Source organism: Hordeum vulgare, chromosome 5H (genome assembly GCF_904849725.1).
Source record: "Hordeum vulgare subsp. vulgare chromosome 5H, MorexV3_pseudomolecules_assembly, whole genome shotgun sequence".
Lineage (NCBI taxonomy): Eukaryota > Viridiplantae > Streptophyta > Magnoliopsida > Poales > Poaceae > Hordeum > Hordeum vulgare.
The window spans coordinates 564,728,694-564,750,601 of NC_058522.1; the positions used below are offsets into that span (position 1 = coordinate 564,728,694).

The following is a 21,908-nucleotide window of genomic DNA, read 5'->3' on the forward strand; positions in this document are numbered from 1 at the left end:
CACTAAAAAAAGCCATATCGAAATTTAAAATGCATAATGAACAAGAAAAAAGAAAAAAAAAACGGTAACAAAAGGAAATGCAGCAGCCTGTATAGAAATGCAGCAGTGAATCAAGACAGCTTAACAATAGATAAAAATAGAAAAAAAAAATAGAAAGGCAAAGCCAGCCCACGCGTGGCGCTGGTAGGCTACATGGGACGTGCGTGTGGGGCTGCACGAGCACGCGTATAAATAAAGAAAAATGTTTTAAATCAACCGACTGGATTCTCCCTCTCGATAAATCGCCTCCTCTCCAGTAAAGCCCACACACCGCACCCTTTCCAACTTTATCTCCTACACAATCTTCCTTCTCCACCTGTTTCTCCCTTTTTCTCCTTCTTCCTCGTTCTCCACGGCTAGAGGCAGAGAGTCGCTGCTCCCATGGCGTGCGCACCACCATGATTTGCTAGGAGCTGTGAGGGGCTGACGCCAATAGTCGCATGATGCCCATTCTGCCCAATTGCTCTTGGAACCGCTTCTTCTCTTTTCTTCTAAACGCATGCACAACAGAGATGCGATTCAGGATCTCATCCTCGATTAGGGAAGCTGCAACATGAGTCCGTCATGGCGGCGGATCTGCAGTGTAGCAAGCTGCACGCGACCCGTGGAGCCGGAGCTCATCAATGTTGTGTTGGAGCTCCCCGGTGCTGCAATGGAGCTCGGCTGGAGTTGCCATGGAGCTTCGTCGGAGCCGTCGGCGCAGTGTTGGAGCTCCGCCGGGGCTGCAATGGAGCTTGATCAGAGTTGCCATGGAGCTTTGCCGAATCCGTCGATGTTGCGTTGGAGCTCCGTCAGGGCTTCAATAAAACTCGGTCGAAGTTGTGATGGAGCTTCGTCAGACCTGTCGACGCTGCATTGGAGCTCCGCCAAGGCTGCAATGGAGCTTGGCTGGAGCGTCGGTGTTGCGTTGGAGCTCCACCGAAGCTGCAATGAAGCTTGTCGGACGCCCTCGGTGCTGCGTTGGAACCCCATCAAGGCTTCAATGGAGCTGTGTTGGAGCTGACGTGCTTACTGCTACTGTGGAGCTGATGTGATCCAACCGCCACCAGCATGCTAATCCAAAGGTTGAGCGACTGATTCGTAGCAGCCCCCCTAAATATATCGTATGATCAAAGGAATACACGTTCAAATGACGCACAAATCGCGAGACCTGTACGCAGGTTTTAAAAACAGAACAAATCTAGTGACAAGATGTTTGGATGTGAGATAACTATTTCACATATAGATGTGAAATAGCATATCTGAAAAAATATATAAAAAAATGGAATGATTGAATGACTGTAAAAACCTTTTGTATACTTAATTTGTTACTTTTGCACATGACGCAAGTTTTTGCACCAAAAAATTGCAAGAAACCGAAGTATTGCAATATGTACACGTGTGAATTTTTTCATGTAAATGTAGAGTTGCTTATTTTGAGCCAACATCACATCTCCCGTGCGCAGCTCCAAGTTACTACCATCGAAGCTAGTTGCATGAATTATTGACCTTCAACAATTTCTCGACCAATGGCGGCCTAGAAAAGAAAGTAGTTCCGAGATAATGGCACCGTGGCTGCTGGCTGGCAAGTCAGGACCTCTCCATCAGCAGTAACCGTGTATGTCTCGGGGTCGACCTCGATTTTCGGAAGCGCGTCGTTGAGCTTCATGTCCAGCTTCGTTAAACTGCGGACACCGCCAACAGCTTCCACCCTCTTTGCTAGTTTGTACTCTGATGCAACACCAGCTTCTTTGGCGGCCTGTGATCATTTCAGAGATTAAGCAGCAGTCATTGCCATTCCACAAGAGTCAAGGCCATATCATTAGATGGGCATATTTATTTCACCAAAGATGTCACTATACATATACTGTATATATTAAGCTTGCAAAAGTTTTTTTCATGGTATTGTACTTTGTAGGTTTTAAAGCGAGGAACAAAGTTAATAAAAAAATCTTGATTGTAGATTATACTCTCTCCGTCCGGAATTACTTGTCGCAAAAATGGATAGAAATGGATGTATCTGAAACTAAAATACATTTAGATACATCCATTTCTGGAACAAGTATTTTCGGACGGAGGGAGTAGTTGGTATCTAACATTACTAATCAAGCACCCTAAATTCGTCAGAAGAGTTCAGTTAGGCTAACCTTGCTCACAAATGCAATCGAGTGAGAACTCCCGGCCTTTCCATATGCACCAAACATAGGTCGCATCATAACCTGCATTGAGAATGCACCATTCTGCTGTAAGTTTTTCAGCTACAAGAAGATTGTGTAGGAGACATCGGCAAAAGAGTAAAATGCTGATTCATCCGTACTTTCCAGTTTCTGCATCTAAGATAGTTTTTTTTTTGTAGTTTACCACATATACCATCATAATTTAACAATGACAGACCAGATGTCGTTGCGACCATCCACATGGTCAAGATGAAGCACGAGTGACCTGACAGGAGTTGTGTCCGCGAAGCTTGCTGACCTAGGTGACTAGGTCCCTGGGTTGTTTGCGACATTCAGGTTGTGAATCCTATGAGTCCAACTTGTAATAGCTCACAGGGCCAAGGTAAAGTGTGTTCCTTAGTATGTGGAGTGTGTTTCTTGATAGACCACCAAGTTTTGTAAATCTTTTACCTTCTATTGATGAAAAGACGAGAAAAATAGGGAAATACGCTTTGGTTCCTGGTTGTATATGCACCCTATATGAAGATTTTTAATAATTAAATAAAAAGTCAAAATAGTTCAGAAGTATTTTTGGATTAAAATTGACTTTGTTTCGCACTAGTATATGAATTTTCACGAAAAAACTCAACATTGACTTCTGGATAAAGAAGGCAGAATTTATTTGTTATTATATGTCACTATTCACACTATTTTGACCGAAAATTTGTCTTTCTTGAAAAGACACCAAAGTTTAATTTTCTTTTTGTGAAATTTTTCTTACAAGTACAATGAAAAGTCAAGTTTATTTCAAAAATATTTTCAGGATTTTTTGACTTTTTATTAAATTTCTAATTTATTTTTGCATATATGGTGTATATACACCCAGAGCCAAATATTTCGTAAAAGCATATCTACCATGCACGAGATATCCCAGTGCAGCCCTTCATCTACTTGGAGATTTGGTCACATGCATATGCGTCCCCAGTTCCTCCATCAATGCTGACAACTTTTTTTATAGCTAGCTTCATGGCAGGGCTTCTATGCAATGCTCTACCCACTCATGTTTTTTTATACGATTTCCAAGTTTGAATCCATTTTATCTTTTGAACCGAGTCTAGTTTATGAATGTTATGAATATTTGTATAAAATTCTATGTAACAAAGTGATGCACTCTAGAGCACGAAAAAACCTACCATGATTTGATAAGAACACATGTTAAATACAAATTTGTAATATTATTTTTGAAACAAATTTACCATGTGCTACCAAGATCGTGCATCACTTTGGTGTGCACTGACATAACATTTTGATACATGTACAATCTGCTAGGTGAATGCCTATGATTTATTGTGATCTCATTAAGCCTTATCATGTTTTAAAATTCAAAATTTCTTTAAATATATTCAACATTGATCTCTTTTCATAGCTCTTGTCACCAGAAACACAAATATGCAAATAGATTAGAAATCGTACTTTCGATTCAGAAGATATACAAACATGAAAATCAAATGACAAAGCATGAAGTAGAAGTGTGGAAAGAGAGAGGAGTGGAATGGGTTGTACTGTGTATAGTACTGTACACAACAACAGTGCATGTGTCAGAAAGATGCATGCATGGGATATCCCGTGCATGGTAGATAATCCGTTCTATACATATCTTTTGCGCATCCTTGACAAACAAGTGGGTGACTACAGCAGAAGAGCTATATTGAAATAGGGACCACATTTTATCAATTTTAACTGTACATGGAGCAAGGTTTTTCTTGTACTAACATTATTGATGCTCTGTCCAAACTTGGCTGCCCGTGTCAACTAGGTCATAACTAACAAGCAAAACTAAATGGAAACACAATGACAGGTTTACAGCAAGACTTTCTTATTCAAAGGATCTCAGAGAAAGGAGTCCATACAGGTTCAGGTGTTGGAATGCTAGCATTCGGATCACCCATATTGGCCCACGCAATTGCACCACCTTTTATAATCAATTCTGGTTTTGCACCAAAGAAAGCAGGTTTCCAAAGAACTAGATCAGCTAACTTTCCTGCCTGCCAAAAGCACGTAGGGATAAATATTAACATGGAAACACAGTTCAAAAGTAAGAATCAGCTAGCTCTTGAATTGACATATTCAGGAAAAAAAACTTTTTTAATGCACTTATATCAAACATATTAAACTGCACTTATATCAAGCATATTAAACAAAACACATAACTTTTTTTCCCTTTATATGCCTAATTTCATGGTGTGTGGACAGCATTGCCTACTTATGTTGTCTACTGAATATGAAACATTAATGAAGGAAAAATATGAAAGTGGTCAAGAGGTACATACCTCCACAGAACCAACAAAATCTGAGAAGCCGCTTACTATAGCAGGATTTATGGTATATTTTGCGATGTATCTTCTTATACGGAAGTTGTCATTATACTTGGCAGGATCAGACTCACCAGGCCCAGGTAACCAACCTCTTTGGACTTTCATCTTGTTTGCAGTTTGCCATGTTCGGATAATCACCTGAAAAGCAATTATTTCAACAAATGCATATAAATAATCAAGTTTGAAATTGGCTGCTGGTTACTCAGACGTCAATCTACACGTATAAGTATATCGGTTCAAGTCTCTCAAATAACTCTTTTTTCCATCACGGCTTATCTAAGAAAGCCAAAGCCGTATTTCATTAAAACAAATTGTTCTTTTCCTTATAACTGCTGAGTTCACACAGGCAAAACCTTCGTGTGATAGAAGTTGAGACCGGGCCATTAGTGCCACAAGATGATGTACCGTGCATCAGATTAATTGGATTCATGTAACTCTGAGATTGGAAAAAATATTGATGTTTGCCCATCCACCCATCCGTGCCTGTCAGTGTCACCCACTGGACTGATGTTTCTTATATATCGACACCATTGATTTTCATCTTCAGGATTTAAAAAGCCTTTGGTAAATGGGCCATCTAATTCGTCCCGTCTTCATCATGAACTAAACATACACCATAGGCTCACTGTATTCATCTGACAGATTACCAAGTGTATGAATGTTGATTGATGGTAAAGACAATCAATTCAACAAACATCACATCATGAGCCAATCACAAACCCGTGCAGCAGTGGTTTCTACTTCACCGTTTAACTAATTTATGGTTTGTATGCACATTAATGGAGGATGCAAGTCACGGCTTTGTAATCATGTTATGAAGATCATCAGAACTAACCAATCTTGCCACCAACCAAAGTAACATGAGATGTGAAAATAGTTCACAATGAAAAAAAAAGATAAGGTTATATAACAGACCTCTCCAATGCGACCCATAGCTTGTGAATCAGATGATATGATACTGATTGCCCCCATGTCATGCAAGATGTCCTCAGCCGCAATTGTTTCTGCTCGAATTCTTGACTCAGCAAATGCTACATCTTCTGGGATGTTTTTATCAAGGTGGTGGCAAACCATCTACAGGAGAACCACAATATATAACGACCAAATTCTCAAGTAATATTCATAGCATCGGCATGAGATAATTGTTTACCAGCATATCAAGGTGCTCATCAACAGTGTTAGAAGTAAAAGGCCGGGTTGGGTTTGTTGAAGAAGGCAACACATTTTTCACCCCACATACTTTAATGATGTCTGGGGCATGACCACCACCTGCACCTTCGCTGTTTACAAGACAGTAAGAACACAAGAACCATTAAAAATTGCCCGATATATTTTTGTCACACCCAACAGATCTGAATTCTACATCATGAACAAAGAATGTTTTGGAAGGGGGACCTGTGATATGTGTGTATGGACCTATCTTTAAAAGCTGCAATTGTATGCTCCACACAACCTGCTTCATTTAAGGTATCCGTGTGGATATTAACCTGTAGAATTTTGATGAGCATCACCAGAATAAAGATATGCACGTATACCAGCATGATAGGATGATAATACAAGACATCTTACTTGGATATCAAAAGCTTCTGCAACAGATAAGCAGTTATCTATCGCAGCCGGGGTGCTTCCCCAATCTTCATGCAGCTTCAAACCCATTGCTCCTGCCTTAATGATCTCAGATAATCCTTCAGGTTTTGCAGTATTTCCCTGCACAGTATATCGACAGGGATAAATGTTCAGATTTTGAGCGACGATAGAATCACTTTGCTGTATTCACTACCCAGACTTACGCCTACATTTGGATACATTCTAATCAATAAATTCGAGTTCCCATGATCTATATAGGAACCAGTCAACTAAGATACTAGTGCCAGCAGTCCATCCTATCTAATGCCATATGTTGGTTTTCTTGCCTTTCTGGTTGCAAGACACTTGGATAACAGTCCCCAGCGTTTTCTCCACATACCATAAAAATAACATGTGGAAATGCTAACTATGAAGTGCCCCAAATAGTAGAGACTGAAATCTTGATATATGTTTTGTTAGCTGTATTCCACCCTAGAAACCGTCTATTTATTTCACAACTAAAAAAGATCGGTGTAAAGCTACACTGATTTAGCCTTTGTATTAAACCATTAACTAATGTTCAGAACATATATACCTTTCCTGTAAATCCCACGTTGATTGGAAATTCGTCAGTGGACTGCAACATTAGTTTCATTTGAGACGGTGCAGGGGTGCAAGTTGTGGCACAGGTTCCATGTGCTGGTCCTGTTCCACCTCCCACCAATGTTGTTATGCCTACAAATAAATGTGGAGATGATTTAATGACCTCGTCATCTATAAATGGTTGATCCTTATCACATGGTATACAAGACAAATTAGTCATCTCGTCAGATGAAAGCTCAAATTTTAAACAGGAAGCTAATCTTCCAAACATGCATTTGAATATTGATTCTTTTTATTTGTGTAATTAATTATATTCAACCATCAGGGGTATGGAAAACATGACTTCTGCCAGAATGTTTTGTCGGTTTCAATACCCATATTATTAGGAAGTGCTGTGAAAATTTCAAGATAGTCCGAACTTAAAAAGATGTGACTCTCTGTCCCTTGTCTTCAGTAAAATTTTGGGGAAATCCCAAGAAAATCCCAAGTTGGGCAACAAAATTTTACTCCGCTTTGAGTCCAGGTACACATTCAAATAGAAATGATTACACCTGTATGACACTATGACAGAGAAACACATGCTGTTGTGGGCTTAGATCTGGTATCGTGCAGGACCGTGCTTGAATCTCCCTCCCCGTTCCTTTCCTTCACAAAATTCAACTTTCAACTCACATGGTTGGTTGATTGTGCATCCCGCCCCCACCCACCCACCCATCAAGAAAAGAGTAGGTTCACAGAATTCACTTTTGTTGGATGTGCCTGCATGCTTTTTCTTCTAAAACCAATAAATTGTTTCCTCGGTAACAACTAACAAGTGCAAATACTAAGTAGCCTTACCACTTGCAATTGCCTCATTTATCAGCTGAGGGCATATGAAGTGAACATGGCAATCTATACCCCCAGCAGTTACAATCATGCCTTGAGCAGCAATAACTTCTGTATTCACCTGCAAATCATTTCAAGAATGAAAAATATTTAAAATGTACACCTCTTCTTTATTAAATCAATCTAGAAGGTGCAGGTATGTTGTTACCCCAACAATCATGTTGCTGTGCACACCATCCATGACATCAGGGTTTCCAGCTTTCCCAATGGCAATAATAAGTCCATCTTTTATACCAATATCAGCCTTGTATATTCCTGTATAGTCAATCACAACAGCATTTGTTATAACTGTATCCAGGGAGGCAGATGCTGGATACCCTGCGGATTGTCCCATTCCATCACGCAGAACTTTCCCCCCTCCAAATATGCACTCATCACCATAAACAGCAAAATCCTTTTCAATCTCCGCAAAAAGATCGGTATCACCAAGCCTAATCTTATCACCAGTTGTAGGTCCATACATGCTAGAATATTTCTCATGATCAACACTGCAGTCGAATATACCATCACCAATAAGACCTTCGCTGCAACCAAATTTCAAAGGTAAACATCTAAGCCATAGTAAATTTAACACACATTTCTCCTCTAGCATTAGTTAAATGTGAAAGAAACAACCTTGCGTCCGGATAATCTTCATGTCCAAAACAATTCTCAGTAATCTTTTGTATTACTTCATTAAGCTGAGAACTGTCAACAGCACCATCGGCAATGCCATTTCCACCTCTGATTACTTTACGACCACCAATGCTTACAAGTGTAACCCTTTTTGCATCCCCTGGCTGAAGCAAATAAATAAGATATCAGATTCTGGAGGAATTTAGAAGTAGGATGTGCGGATTATTTGTGAGAGTTAGGATCCCTAGTACTTGAAATGTATTGTTAGACTATAAAGAGCAGAAAATGCCAAAGGATGGACGAATAAAAGAACCTCAAACCGAACAGCTGTTCCAGCAGGTATATTCAGTCTCATGCCATAGGCTCTTAGTCTATCAAAAACCAGGTATGGATTAGCTTCTATAAAGTGGTAATGGCTCCCGATCTGCAAAACACAATTTGGATTTTCTCTCATGACTCATGAGCAACAACTTATAATTAACATCAGAATCTAAAACGGGCGGTATAGCCCATTAGCCCCCAACCGTGAGATTGTTGAATGCGATATAAAATTAACATATTATGCAAAGGATGTGGATACTATTAAATATGTATTTACAGTGCATAGAAAAAGGCAATTGGATCATGACAACAGTATGTAAAAGGGAGAAAGTGTAACTTTAACCTGTAAAAGAGCAATATTTTTTTTTACGCAACTCAAAAGAAGGACCCACAACAAGCGACATCCTTTTAACAAGAGTAACAGCTTGCACCATTAAGACCATCATGTCTAAAATAATTAAAGAAAGAATGTTCCTGAAATTAATTTCCTAGATAGGACTTGAGGAGCATAACATAAGTCATAGAGCTAGGGATAAAAGTTTGGATCAGGACGACCCATTGATTCATTTTGGTTCCTTTGCTTGATCAATAATGTAAAGAGCATGTGTAAAAAGTGAAACACCAAGTAAGTGGAAGTGAACCACCAATTAAGTGGGATGAGCCAGTGGGTTGGCCCAACTGTCTCCCTAATACCTAGAGCCATTCAGTTAACTCCGTCATCTAATTACGCTGTTAGCTCCTAACACATTTACATGTTCAACCTAATGTGGTGTGGACTGTGGAGGATGTCTGTTCACTGCCTTAGTAGTGTTACAAGTAACAAAATGTTACACGGCTGCCGGCTCAGCTGTTCAGTGCCATGTTTGCTACACATGGATCAAATGCTATGATATTACCAGGGTGGCAGGAATACAACAACAACAACAACAACAACAACAACCAAGCCTTTCAGTCCCAAACAAGTTGGGGTAGGCTAGAGTTGAAACCATAAGATCTCGAAGCCAAGTCATGGCTCTGGAACCATGACTTGTTAAATGATCTTGTTAACTGAATAGCACAGCTGTACCACGAGTGGCATTAAAGCACAGGTCCAATTTTGAAAATAAGTTGGGGGCAAAGATCTATCAAATGAAAATGTCATAAAATAATTATTTATTTGCAAATTTGCAGTCAGGACTCAGGAGTCAGGACCCTAAACAAAAAACATCCTCATGTGCTTACCTGTATAGGCCTGTCTGCCTTGTTGACAACCTTCAGAGTTAAAGCCCTGCGATGAAGGTTGAGGATTATGCGTCCAGAGCAGAAATGTACTTCCCCAGGATAGTCCTCAACATCACTCCCAGAAAACTTTTCAAGTGAAGGTACTGCAACATTTTAACTATTTGAGTACAGTTACCCTTTTCGCTTCTTAATTTTCCTCAAACAACTGATAGTTCAAATCAACTTTCTAGAAAAGGTAGATTACCACAAACTCCGTAAATACAGTATTTCAAGAGTTGTACAAGCATGCAATTTGAATATAAACCTCTATTAGTAAACCAAATGTGTTGATCAGCATTCACAACCTGGGAGATAAGAACCATGCAGAGCTAGCTCCAAGTTTCCATCATCAGAAGAAATAGGGTCATGTACAGTAATTAGTTTTGTTCCATCCATAAATGTTCCTTCAACCTAAAAAAATGATATAATTGTGTTTATTTTGGAGCATTATGAGCATAATTGTCAAGCATACTGTTGTAAAGTTAGTATCTGGGTCCAATCAGAGCCCGTATTATGGTCTTGTTGTAACCTTAGTACTATGAATAAAGGGTGGCTGATGAGAAGCAGGCATTCTAATCTACATAATCCAGGATACTTGGCATGAAGCTTCAAAGAGAACTTATGTTGGGTCAACGAGAGTTCAAGGTACCTCCTAAGGTGTTTGGTTGTGTCACAGACAATCTGTGGGCAAGTTGGACCCGTGAAGTGCATTTATTTTGGTATGCATCTCATCAGAAGAGCCATCTGCATTTTTTAGAGTCCTGTTGAGACCTTTGTGTGTATGGATATGACATAACAAGTGTTTGGTACATCTGTATCACACATCAGGTAAACTTAGACTCTCATTGCAATGTACTCGCTCCGTCCCAAAATAAGTGTCTTAAGCTTAGTACAACTTTGTACTAGAGCTAGTACAAAGTTGAGACAGTTATTTTGGGACAGAGGAATAGATTCTACTGTGTTCTACAGGCACAGAAACATCTTGCCATATTGGTAATCGATGTAGATGATAACTGTTATCACTGGATATGATACTAAAAAATGAACTGCTTGAAAAACAAGGCTTTGGGGCACTTGTGGTGAGAGATTTTAGGAATCTTCAATACTATCTAGGCAGTACTATTGTCCCCTTCCTTCAAGGGTATAGACGTATGTCCTTGTGCTTGAGTGAGACATTCTGGATGGAGGGACTATTGTATCGGGCTCTGATCCTCAGGTGTTGAAGAATAACCCCTTGTTTTCCAATGGGACATCACAACTGCAACCAATACTGCCAATAATCCGGTACAAGAAGACTGTAGTTAGCATGTTGAGTTTAATAAGTTCTTCGTCAAGGCGAAGCTTATTTGAAAAAAAAGAAGCTGGACAGCAGGATGCCAAAGTTGGAGTACTTCGAACAGCGGGCAGTTATCTGACTGTCTGTTCAAAACCATCTATCCACTTGAGTAGTACATGCGCAATCCAGAGTTTCAGGTGGCATGTTTGAACTGGGCGGGGTTTCCCCAACCTTTTTGAAGAGACCTAGTTGTAATCTTAGCATTGTAAATAAAGGTGCGGTATCCTGAGAGACACAAAGTTATTTCCTGAATCATTACAAACCAAGGTTCTAGGAAAACAATCGATATCAGAGAACACGAGCAAAGAAATAACCTGCACAGTGTCCAAAAGGTATGGAACAGCTGGAAGAACTTGTCTCCTGATAGGCAAGAAAAAGGAAAGGCACAACTCAGATGCAAGCAAGATGTGAGCAACTAGTACTAACTAATTCAGGAACTAAACAAGTGGCGGCAGCTTTTGCATAGCTTATGCATGTGAAATGAGAAATAATGATAATCTCCTGTTCATTCTTCAATGAGGAAAGGCTTGATAAGCATTTTGTTGCGTTTATTATAAATAGACTAGTGCATCCCCCGTACAGTCAGCTTCCACTAAATCAGCCAGAGAATTAGTCAAGAGATCACTGAAGCCAACATCATGTTTTTTTCATTTATTATCTGGCTAGGCAGTTCGAAATTTCTACAGTGCATTTTTTGTGGGAAGCATAGTACTGAAATGTGAAAGTTTTTGGACAGGGGGTCGGCGTAGAAACGAACCTGCCCAACATCTGTTTCCCTAGGTCCATCAGGTCCGTTACGGTCTTGTCCCCATCGCGAACAAACTCGAGAATCTGTGTCAGCAAGCACAGAAATGCTTAATTCAGGCATGTTACCACAGAATGGTCAGAACAAGTGTACATCATATAACGGCATGGTCTCTTCAGTTTCAACAGAATCTGAACATTCCCTGGGCTCAAGCTAGACGTATATAAATAAACTTTGTGCAGGAAGCACAATCAGTGACGATCGATCGCGTATTCCTGACCTGTGACGCGATGAGGGCGATGGCCTCCGTGTAGTTGAGGCGGAGGCCGCGGGCGAGGCGCTTCTGCGCCAAGAAGCCGGCGCCGTGCAGCGCCAGCTTCTCCGCCTCCCTCGGCACCAGCTTCATCTCTCACCACGGGCGCAGATTCAGAGCTCCAAACCCTCTGTAAAACGAGCTGCAGGCCGAAGATTCAGAACAGCAGAATCAAAACGCACAAGTAAGTGGGTGTGTGGGGGTGGATTGGAATGCCTAGCAAAATCTACATGGATAATGATTCGATTGCCCGCACCGGAAGAATAGCATGGCGCGGAAGGATCGAATCAAGCAACAGCGTGGGAGAGGTCAACCTGAACCTGGGCGGGCGGGTCGCCGGCGACCTCCGCGCCGCGCCGGAACAGCGGAGGGGGGCGGCGCAGATCGCCTCGCCGGGACGGGCTTCCCGGCGCCGGGCGGGAGAGGGCTCGGCGCGCCGGGATATGGGGGAGCCGGTGGAGGAGGGAGCGGAGCGGAGCAGAGTGGGAGAGAGAGGTCGTCGCGAACTGGCGATGGATTTTGATTGGTGGGGGCAGGCTGGATTCTGTCTTTTCTTTGGTGATTCCGTTGCCGTCGGTGGGCCCACCGCCGCGCGCATCGGGGAATCTGGAATCGATCAATCCAGAGACGGATCCACCGCGGACCCATACCCGCAAAAGCTACAGCGGGCTACCCGGAAACCAGGGCAATGGATACCCATTACTCATGTGTAAAACCCCTGTTAGATTAAAGATACGAAATAAAAATTTATGTATGAGTATATAAATAGGAAAATTTGAAATCCATCGGATAGAGCGGGTATGAGTATGAAATCATATAACCTATACCCATATACTCATGTACCCATATCTATACCTATACCTACTAATAAAGCACTTATTGCTTCTGTGGTACGTCATTAAATTTATCCCTAAAGTTCGTTAAAATTACCCACCAATGCCACCCGTAAGTGACAAAAACGATTCGTTTTTGAAATTCGATTCGGCTATTTGCTTCTCGTTCTAAAAGCCGACGTTTCCATATTTCATCACAAGAGCAGGCTAGGCCAACTGGTTGGGTGCACGCCCTCCCACGCAGGAGATCCAGGTTTGATTCCTACTGAGGCTTACAACCCTTTTTGTTCTTCTATTTTGCATTTTTTTTTCTTTTTTGCCTTTATTTCGATAAACTTTGCACACATGTTAATCATGGATTACAGAAATGTTAAATTTATAGACAAAAAAGTTTCCACATATACAAAAAAATGTACAATGCGTATGGACAATAAAAAATGTACAACCCTTTTTGTTCTTCTATTTCGCACTTTTTCTATTTTTTTCTCTTTTGCCTTTATTTCGATAAACTTTGCACACATGTTAATCATGGATTAAAAAAAGTCAAATTTATAGACAAGAAAGTGTACAATGCGTGACAATAAATAATATATTTTTCTTTTATTTTAAAAAATATTGATCATGTATTTAAAAGACTTTAAATGTGCATAGGAAAATGTTTCCGGTGTATAAGAAAACATATACAAAAATATATAATGTGTATGGAACAAAGTAGACATAAAAAAAAACTTTTCAAAAATGTTAATCGTGTATTTGAATAATGTAAAACATGTATATAAAAAAATATTCATGATGCATACAAAATATGTAAAATGCGTACTAAAAAAATTAGACATCAAAACTCAATAATGTTTGTGATGTCACACGCAAAAAATGTTTCTAATGTATAAAAAATATACAATGTTGTTTATACAAGCTTTACGTAAACAAAAACAAATGGCTGAGCTTTGATTTTTCATATATATAAATTGTTTTGCTAATTATTCTTTTAAGAATATCGATATTGATACGCAACCTGGAACATTTGGTATGCATGTACTTACAAATTGATTGTTTTCGATGTAGCTGTCTAATATGTTTGCAACCAAACTAAGACTCACTTAGATTACAAATGCAAACACATATATCAGCAAGATAAAAAAATGTTCTAATGCATAAAATATCATTAATTAACAAAACAAAATTGCAAATGAAACTGTTAGTCATAGAAATTAATTAATTATAAAAAAATACAAGGGCCAACTTTTATTAAATTTATAGCCCGTTGCAACGCACAGGCATTTGTATTAGTAAAATCTGTGTAAACTCAAAATTATCTCTACAATCTACACTATGTCAATAATTTATGAATTGAAAGTGTATGCCTATGTGTTATTGTTTATGACTGTATGATGTTGCTTTATAAGTATGTGTTGTGGTTATATTTTATCTTTATAAACTATATGATGCAATGAAGTTTATAACTATAAGTTGTCTAAATTAATGTTTTGCATATATGGATAATTTTATCCATGGGTACCCGTCTACCTTGTCGGGTAACGGGTATGGAAAAAATTGTATCCGTTGACGGATATAGGTAAGGATGATGGGTAATATCACACGGAATGGGTAAGGATATGGAAAGGCTCCACCCGTACCTATACCCTGCGCGTGCCATCCCTACCTGCAACTATTTGTTAGTTGGATCTTACAAATCCCAACTCACTCGTATTTCCATATTCACGCCATATCTAGAAGGGATATAGCAACGTTTGGACTCGTTCCGCATATAGGATTAACCCACTATGACACATTCGGCCTCACATATATTTAGCATTATCCGCACTCCGGAAGAAATACTATTTTTGGTTCACTTCATCCCCTTCGCCCCTAAACTCACTTTTCACGATTTCTGGCTTTTTTAGCATGATGGATAGCGAATTCGAATCCATTAGAGCATTTAAAATCGGGGTTCTTTATATCCGTTTCAAATACTCGAACAGTTTGTCTGGTCAGTAATCGATCACAAAAACGTGACCCAATCGGACCCCTCATTCCTGTACCAAATGCCTGGGCAGGCCGTTCGGTCTGTGACCGGTAACAAAAACACGACCCAATCGCACCTCTCATATCCGTCTCAAACGTCCGGACTGATCAACACCTCTCATATTCATCTCAAATATGAGAATGACTTCGACTTCATCATTGTCTGCCAACGACTTCTACTTCATCATTGCCAACCATCAACAAAGCGCTTGCCGAAACAAATGCGGAAACCCATATAGGCTTATCCAAACACACGGCCACCGGCGGTGACGACCAGACAACTATGATTTTGACAACGAGCCTTGCAAGAGAAAAATGGAAGAAATGTCCAGTTTTTATTTAATCTGATATTTTGGATGGGCTTACTAAGCATAACTAGTAAGTAAAATGAAGTGGGGCAAGCTCACTTGGTTAACAGGTGCTGGGCAGGCAAAAGCCCCAGTTCTGAATCGTTTGGCTGCCACTCAACCCTTACACCTGAACATCAACGGTAAGCGAAATAACACCACTTCATCTTCAAACCGAGAGCAAGACCAATCAACACACAAAAAAAAAACCCATGCATTGTCTGTTGGTAGGAGCATTTCACACATTTCACAGGTTGCATTCCTTCCTCTTCAGGTTCAGGCTGATGCATGTATCTGTATTTCATTCGTACACCTGCAGGCTGCAAGCTTGAGTGTCAGGTGCAGGGCATCCTTGAGAATCAACCTGAACCAAAACTGTACTTGAGAATTCAGAAGACGATCAGTGAATGAAAAGCGTTGTGCTCAACAAATCAAACGTAGATGGGAAGAACAACTCGTTGCAGCAGACGCCTCCGATGGATCCCCCGCGACCCCTGCCTCCGATCAACGATCCATCCATATATACAAGCAGACGAACGCGCATGAGCCCGACCACGACCACCACAACCCACACGCGTGCTTACCTCGAGGCTCGAGCCTCCTGCTCTGCTTCCAAAATTCGAAATCGACGCGCCACCCCTCCTCCTCCTCCGCCGCCGCCATGGCCTCCTCCCTGGCGCCGCCGTACGCCGTGCTCGTCTTCGCCCTGCCGCCCACGCCGGCCCCGCCCGCCTCCGCCTCCGCCTCGCACGCCGTCGTCCGGTCGGTGCTCATCGTCATCGGCGTCATCTCCCTCATCGCCGCCGCGTCGATCGCGATCAACTGCCTCCTCCGCCGCGCCTCCGCGGCCGCGCTCCCGCTCTCGGCTCCAGCTCCCGCGTCCGCCGCGGCGCCGCTCCCGCTGCCGCGGTCGGGGCCGGCCCCAGCTCGCCGGGTCCCCGCGCTCCTCGCGGCCGCCGACTGCACCGTCTGCCTCTGCGCAATCGTCCCCAGGGCCGAGGCCCAGCTGGCGTGCAGGCACAGGTTCCACACCACCTGCATCGACGAGTGGGTCCGCAGCTCGCCCGCCTCGCCGACCTGCCCCGTCTGCCGCGCCGCCGTGCAGCCCCCGCGCCCCACCGACGCCATGGACCAGAGGAGGTCCGCCCGCCGCTCGTCCGCCGCGTGCGACCGCCGCCGCGTGGCCGCATCAGGCGAGGCGCCGCCGGGGCCTTCGCGCGTGTCGGGAGTGTGAGCTCTTCGTCCCCTACAGCTTCAGTGAGGTTCAGTTAAGGGCAGACATGGACGGCTTGGATTGAAGCAGGCGTGAACAAACGGCTGAGATGGATTGGTTCTGAATTTCCATTTTCTATATTACTAGTACTAGTAGTATATACGAGGGAATTATTAGTTTTTCTACTCTTATATAGAGAGATATCCCACATGACCATGTATAAATATGTATACAAACATGTACAGTATATGCAGAAGTTCAATTGTCGAGACATATAAATCTATACTATTAAAGAAGGATCTGCTATGGTGGTAATGGTTCAACCTCTTTCTGCTCCCCTCGAGAGATCCCGCACGCTAGAAATTTTTTGCCCCCGCTTGCATTGTACGTGTTTCCCTCCCCCCGATTTTTCTATGCCTTCCGAAGAAACAGGCCCACTTCCCTCGGTCACCCACGTCCCATCTCTCCCATATCACCACACAGGTCCCATGTCTCCCCTAAGGCCCTAACTACTCTCAGCCCTGATCTCATCTCTCTCCGGAGAAAATTCACCGCAACGCCCGTCGTCGCATCCCATGGCCTCCGACCGCCATGGAAGAGAGAGAGATAGAGACAACAGAGAAGGAGGAGCGCAGCGACACTGCTAGGGGACCCTGTGCGTAAGCGCGTTCCCCTCGCTCCCGATCCATTATCCTGGTAGGGTGCCATAGGAATCGTCCCTCTGCCTCCTCTCCTTCCTCCCGCTGCTTGCCTCCCCTCCTCCAATAACACTCCTCGAACAATGGGGCTGAAGTCTGCAACACAGGAGGACGCCGCAGCAACTGCAGACGCCGCGCATGAGCTCGCCGCCGCCGGTGGCCCCCCGGCGTCATGATGCTGCAGCACGCCTACGGCGCGATGCCACCGGGCTCCATGAACGTCATGCACGGGATGCCGCTCGCCTTCAACCCCATGGCGTCGCGCGGCGCCTGGTCGCCGGCAATGAAGCCCGCGGACATGCCGCTCGCCTTCAACCCCATGGCGTCGCCCGGCGCCTCTTCGTCGGCAATGAAGCCCGCGGACATGCCGCTGGCCGTGTACTGGCCCGATTCCGCCGCCCCGCCGGGCATGCCGCAGCCCGTCAGCGGCGCCCTGGTGGTCAGCGTCAGCGGCAGCGGCGGGGAGCTCGTGAAGAAGAAGAGGGGGCGGCCGAGGAAGTACGGGCCGAACGGGACCATCGGCTCGGCGGTGAAGGCTGAGGCGGGCGGGCAGTCTGGTGGCGCGGGGTCCAACTCGAATCCTGACGGCAAGCGCAGAGGACGGCCCCCGGATCTGGTAAAAAGAAACAGCTCGATGCCTCTGGTGGCATAGTGACATATGAGGGCCACTTTGGTATTCTCTCTCTGTCGGGCTCCTTTCTGCTCGCAGAGGATGGTGACACTCGCAGCAGAACAGGTGGTTTGAGTGTTGCTCTGGCTGGAAGCGATGGACGTGTTGTAGGAGGTTGTGTTGCTGGAATGCTTATGGCTGCAACGCTTATCCAGGTTGTGGTGGGCAGCTTCATCGCCGAAGGTAATAAAAAGCCAAAGAAAGAACAGCCGAAGCGCGAGACAACATCTGTGCCGATGCAGACTGCTTCTGGCTTTGGTGCAACAGCCTCTGCTGCTACAACTCCATCAGATGTTCTATCGAGCGACCACTCTGACGACCCAGGGAGCCCTATAGGACCCAACGGCAACGCATTCAACAACGCAGGCCATCCGACTCACGCTTCATATGCTCCAGTTGGCTGGTCACTCTCTGGGAACCAAGGCCGCTACGACCCAGACATGAAGGTGGTGTCCTGGTCCTCGCAGAAACAGAGGGTAGTGGCCCTATCTTCATGCGAGGCAGAGTATGTAGCAGCAACGACGGCGGCATGTCAGGGGATGTGGCTTAGTAGGCTCATTGGAAGTCTCACAGGTCGTGCTCCGGCCAAGTTTGAGCTGCTCATTGACAACAAGTCAGCTATCACCCTTTGCAAGAATCCTATTCATCATGACAGGAGCAAGCATATAAATCTCAAGTATCATTTCTTTAGGAACTGTCTTGAAGAAGGGAAACTTGAGGTTGAACACATTGGCACAAATGGGCAGCTAACTGATGTTCTGACTAAGGCGCTGAACAAGGTGCGTTTCATTGAGATGCGACACAAGCTTCACATCATGGAGTTCACTAGAAGCAACGAGATTAGGGGGTGAATTGTTAGGAATAATTCGTTGCTTAAGTAGTTCACCGTTTTCCTCTGAATAAGCATGCATGCATCGCGTGTGATATGCATGGTAGTATTAGCCGGCATGACCTCGATGGCATGACAGTTTCTTCAGCATTCAGTTAGCTTTCTGTTAGAGTAGAGAGAGCTGCGGTGAGTGGGTCGTGGGATGGCGCGGCTTATACGCATCTCAGCTCAGGTTTAGGGAGTTAGTTAAGCCCACGTCATGATATGGTAAACGTCCATATGATGACCTTCTCAGCATAGCTCTTTTGGCAGATGGTGATCTCACCCCGTGACTGCTTTACTTCAAGGCCCAAGTAGTAAGACAACAACACAGGAAAGGTGTACTTGACTAATTGCCGTTGTAGTTGACCCATGGTGTCGTTACTGAGTAGCATTACCTTTGCTGTAGGGAAGGAAGGAGGGGCAACGCAACCTGAAATTCTGTCCTGACATCCATCAACAACGGCCGATTCTGGCCAACGTAAACAAGCGGACCCTCGTCAAGGTCTTGAGTCTTAAGTCTTAATGCGTCCTTTCAAAAACATTCTACTGTTGTACTTCCTCCGTTCCAAAATAAGTGTCGCTGCTTTGGTACTATATTTGTACTAACTTAGTACTAAGTTTAAGATACCTATTTTGAGATGGAGGGGGTAGTTGTTGTATTGTACTAGATTGATGCACTAGAGAGCATCGTTATTTCATAATCCATCCATAAACTAATATAAGAGCATTTAGAACCCATGACAACTTGTTTTCATGACGATATTAGCATGCGATAGTGAACAAAGTCATACAATGCATGATTCATGTGGTGGTTGGTGGAGGTGATGTGCGTTGGAGATAAAGAAAGCTCACAGTGGGGGAAAAACCACATCACAGCATTCACCATAGAATTAACGTGGAAACGACAAAATGCATGAATGTTTACTGGATAATTAGAAGGCACACGACTTCACTAAAAAAGACCTTACGATTATCTTTGTTCAAAGTTATGACTTGGTTATTGAATACAATGTGATGAGGGTGGTTATTTACTATGTGTATTATCACTTCTTTATCAAAATATATCAACAATGTATTATGCACGCACATAATAAATAATGTACATGTATATTTCATCGTTAGCCCGTGGCAACGTACGGGCATTCAACTAGTCAACCTAAACGTTGTCTAACGCCTGTGCGCGATTCAACCTCCGCAAGCGGCCGAACTATAATCGTCCATCACGCGACACGATGAAGCCACGTGGTGGATAATCCGACAAGCGAGCGAGAGAGCGGTGGGTCGTTTTGCCGCTTTCGTTTCCAAATTTGGAAAAATCCCTAGGTCGTCGGCGACCACGGCCGGCGAGAGCCCAAAGGCAACAAGTCGGGGGGGCGGGGGGGGGGGGGGGGGGGGGTGAAGCGCGCCTACCTCGCCATCTACAACTGTGTCGTCTTCTTTGGATGGTTTGTCCCTCCCTCCTTCCCGCACCGAGTTCTTGATTGGCTGATTCATGAGGATCCGTGTGCGTGCGTTGGTGCAGAGCAGGTGCTCTACTACACCGTCGAGGCGCTGCTCCGGTCGAGGCACGGGGGCGTGCATGCCGCCGTCGAGAGGCCGCTCCGGCTCGCCCAGACCACCGCCGTCCTCGAGGTACACCACCCGCCTGCCAGCCAGTTGGATCTTGCTTCTTTCTCTCGATCTGAACTTTGCATGTTGCTTCATGTCCCTATCAGATCCTAGAGGCGCTCGTCGGGTTGGTGAGGTCGCCGGTGTTGGCCACGCTGCCGCAGATAGGGTCGCCCCTCTTCGCCACCTGGGGCATCCTCTAGAGCGTCCCCGAGGTGCAGTGTTCTTCTCCATGGTGCATCTCTCTGTTCTATTCTTCTTGCGGCGTACATACCTCATCCTTTGTTCTCCTTGCTCTCTTTTCTTGTATGGTTTTGCAGACGAGGACACATATCCTAGTGAGCTCTTTGGTCATCACCTGGTTCATCACCTCAAATTAACTTCATTGATGTTAGAATAACTGAAAATGTGCTCCTCAAATAGTGCAAGGCGATGATGATTTTTACATATGGTTGTTGCCAAGTTGAATTCCAAGATATTTGTGACAGGAATTTAATAGAAAAGTTCTGCAGCCTAATTCACTATATTGTTTAATAGACCGACAGTTTAAGATGGAGGACAATCTAGATTAACACCACAGCGAGGTACATGCTCCCCTTTACCATGTGTATTTCCTAACAATGCCACTAAAAATATACTCGCTTACCCCGATGATCTAGGTCACCCCACCAGCCCACCCGTCCGACCAAGTTGCCTAAACCATCGTACCCTTCCAAATCGTCAAAGACGAAAAACACACTCGCGAGCCCCCCCTCCTCGTTGACCTAGGTCATCTCACCTGCCGAAGCAAGTCAGCCTTCCATTGATATCTAGTGAGCTTTTTGGTCCCTACTCATTCACATTGATATCTATTAATGGACATCTCCATAGCTTTTTGATACGCCGAGTCAATGTGACCATCTCCTCCTTTTTGTCTCACAACCACCATATCCATGACTCGCGCTCATGTATTATGTGACAGTTATAAAAAGTTTGAGAAAGTAAAAGTGCGAAAATAATTACTTGACCAATACCGGAGTTGTGCATGATTTACATTAGTTGTGTGAGGATGCTGGAGCATAGCCAGACTATATGATTTTGTAGGGATAACTTTATTTGACCTTGTTATTTTGAAAGTTCATGATTACTTTGCTAGTTTGCTTGAAGTATTATTGTTTTCATGTCAATAGCAAACTATTGTTTTGAATCTTACGGATCCAAACATTCATGCCACGTGAAAGAAGTTGCAAAGGACAACTATGCTAGGTAGCATTCCACATCAAAAATTCATTCTTTATCACTTCCCTACTCAAGGACGAGCAGGAGTTAAGCTTGGGGATGCTTGATACGTCTCCAACGTATCTATAATTTTTATTGGTTTCATGCTATTATCTTGTCAAACTTTGGATGTTTTGCATGCCTTATATATATATTTTTTGCGACTAACTTATTAACTAAGTGCCAAGTGCTA

At 43.5% G+C, this 21,908-nt stretch overlaps 1 protein-coding gene and 1 pseudogene across 2 annotated transcripts; one reads left to right on the top strand and one right to left on the bottom strand.

Annotated features, from left to right (window-relative positions):
• Window positions 1-1,314: 1,314 nt before the first annotated feature.
• On the bottom strand, window positions 1,315-12,335 carry LOC123453077 (urease). 2 transcript variants are annotated; one of them, XM_045129838.1, is made up of 18 exons: window positions 12,161-12,335; window positions 11,893-11,966; window positions 11,450-11,495; window positions 10,105-10,210; window positions 9,761-9,903; window positions 8,532-8,642; window positions 8,219-8,382; window positions 7,752-8,127; window positions 7,556-7,664; window positions 6,711-6,850; window positions 6,119-6,256; window positions 5,945-6,036; window positions 5,700-5,829; window positions 5,465-5,623; window positions 4,505-4,687; window positions 4,085-4,219; window positions 2,166-2,237; window positions 1,315-1,777 (listed from the first exon to the last, which is right to left on the bottom strand). In XM_045129838.1, the coding sequence occupies exons 1-18, from the start codon at window positions 12,284-12,286 to the stop codon at window positions 1,556-1,558; spliced, it is 2,526 nt and encodes an 841-aa protein (XP_044985773.1). In that variant the 5' UTR covers window positions 12,287-12,335; the 3' UTR covers window positions 1,315-1,555. The 2 variants fall into 2 exon arrangements, with proteins under 2 accessions (XP_044985773.1, XP_044985774.1); XM_045129839.1 differs by lacking the exons at window positions 11,450-11,495; window positions 11,893-11,966; window positions 12,161-12,335 and adding an exon at window positions 10,449-11,206.
• A 3,605-nt stretch (window positions 12,336-15,940) lies between these two features.
• LOC123397328 lies at window positions 15,941-20,661 on the top strand (annotated as a pseudogene).
• Window positions 20,662-21,908: the final 1,247 nt, after the last annotated feature.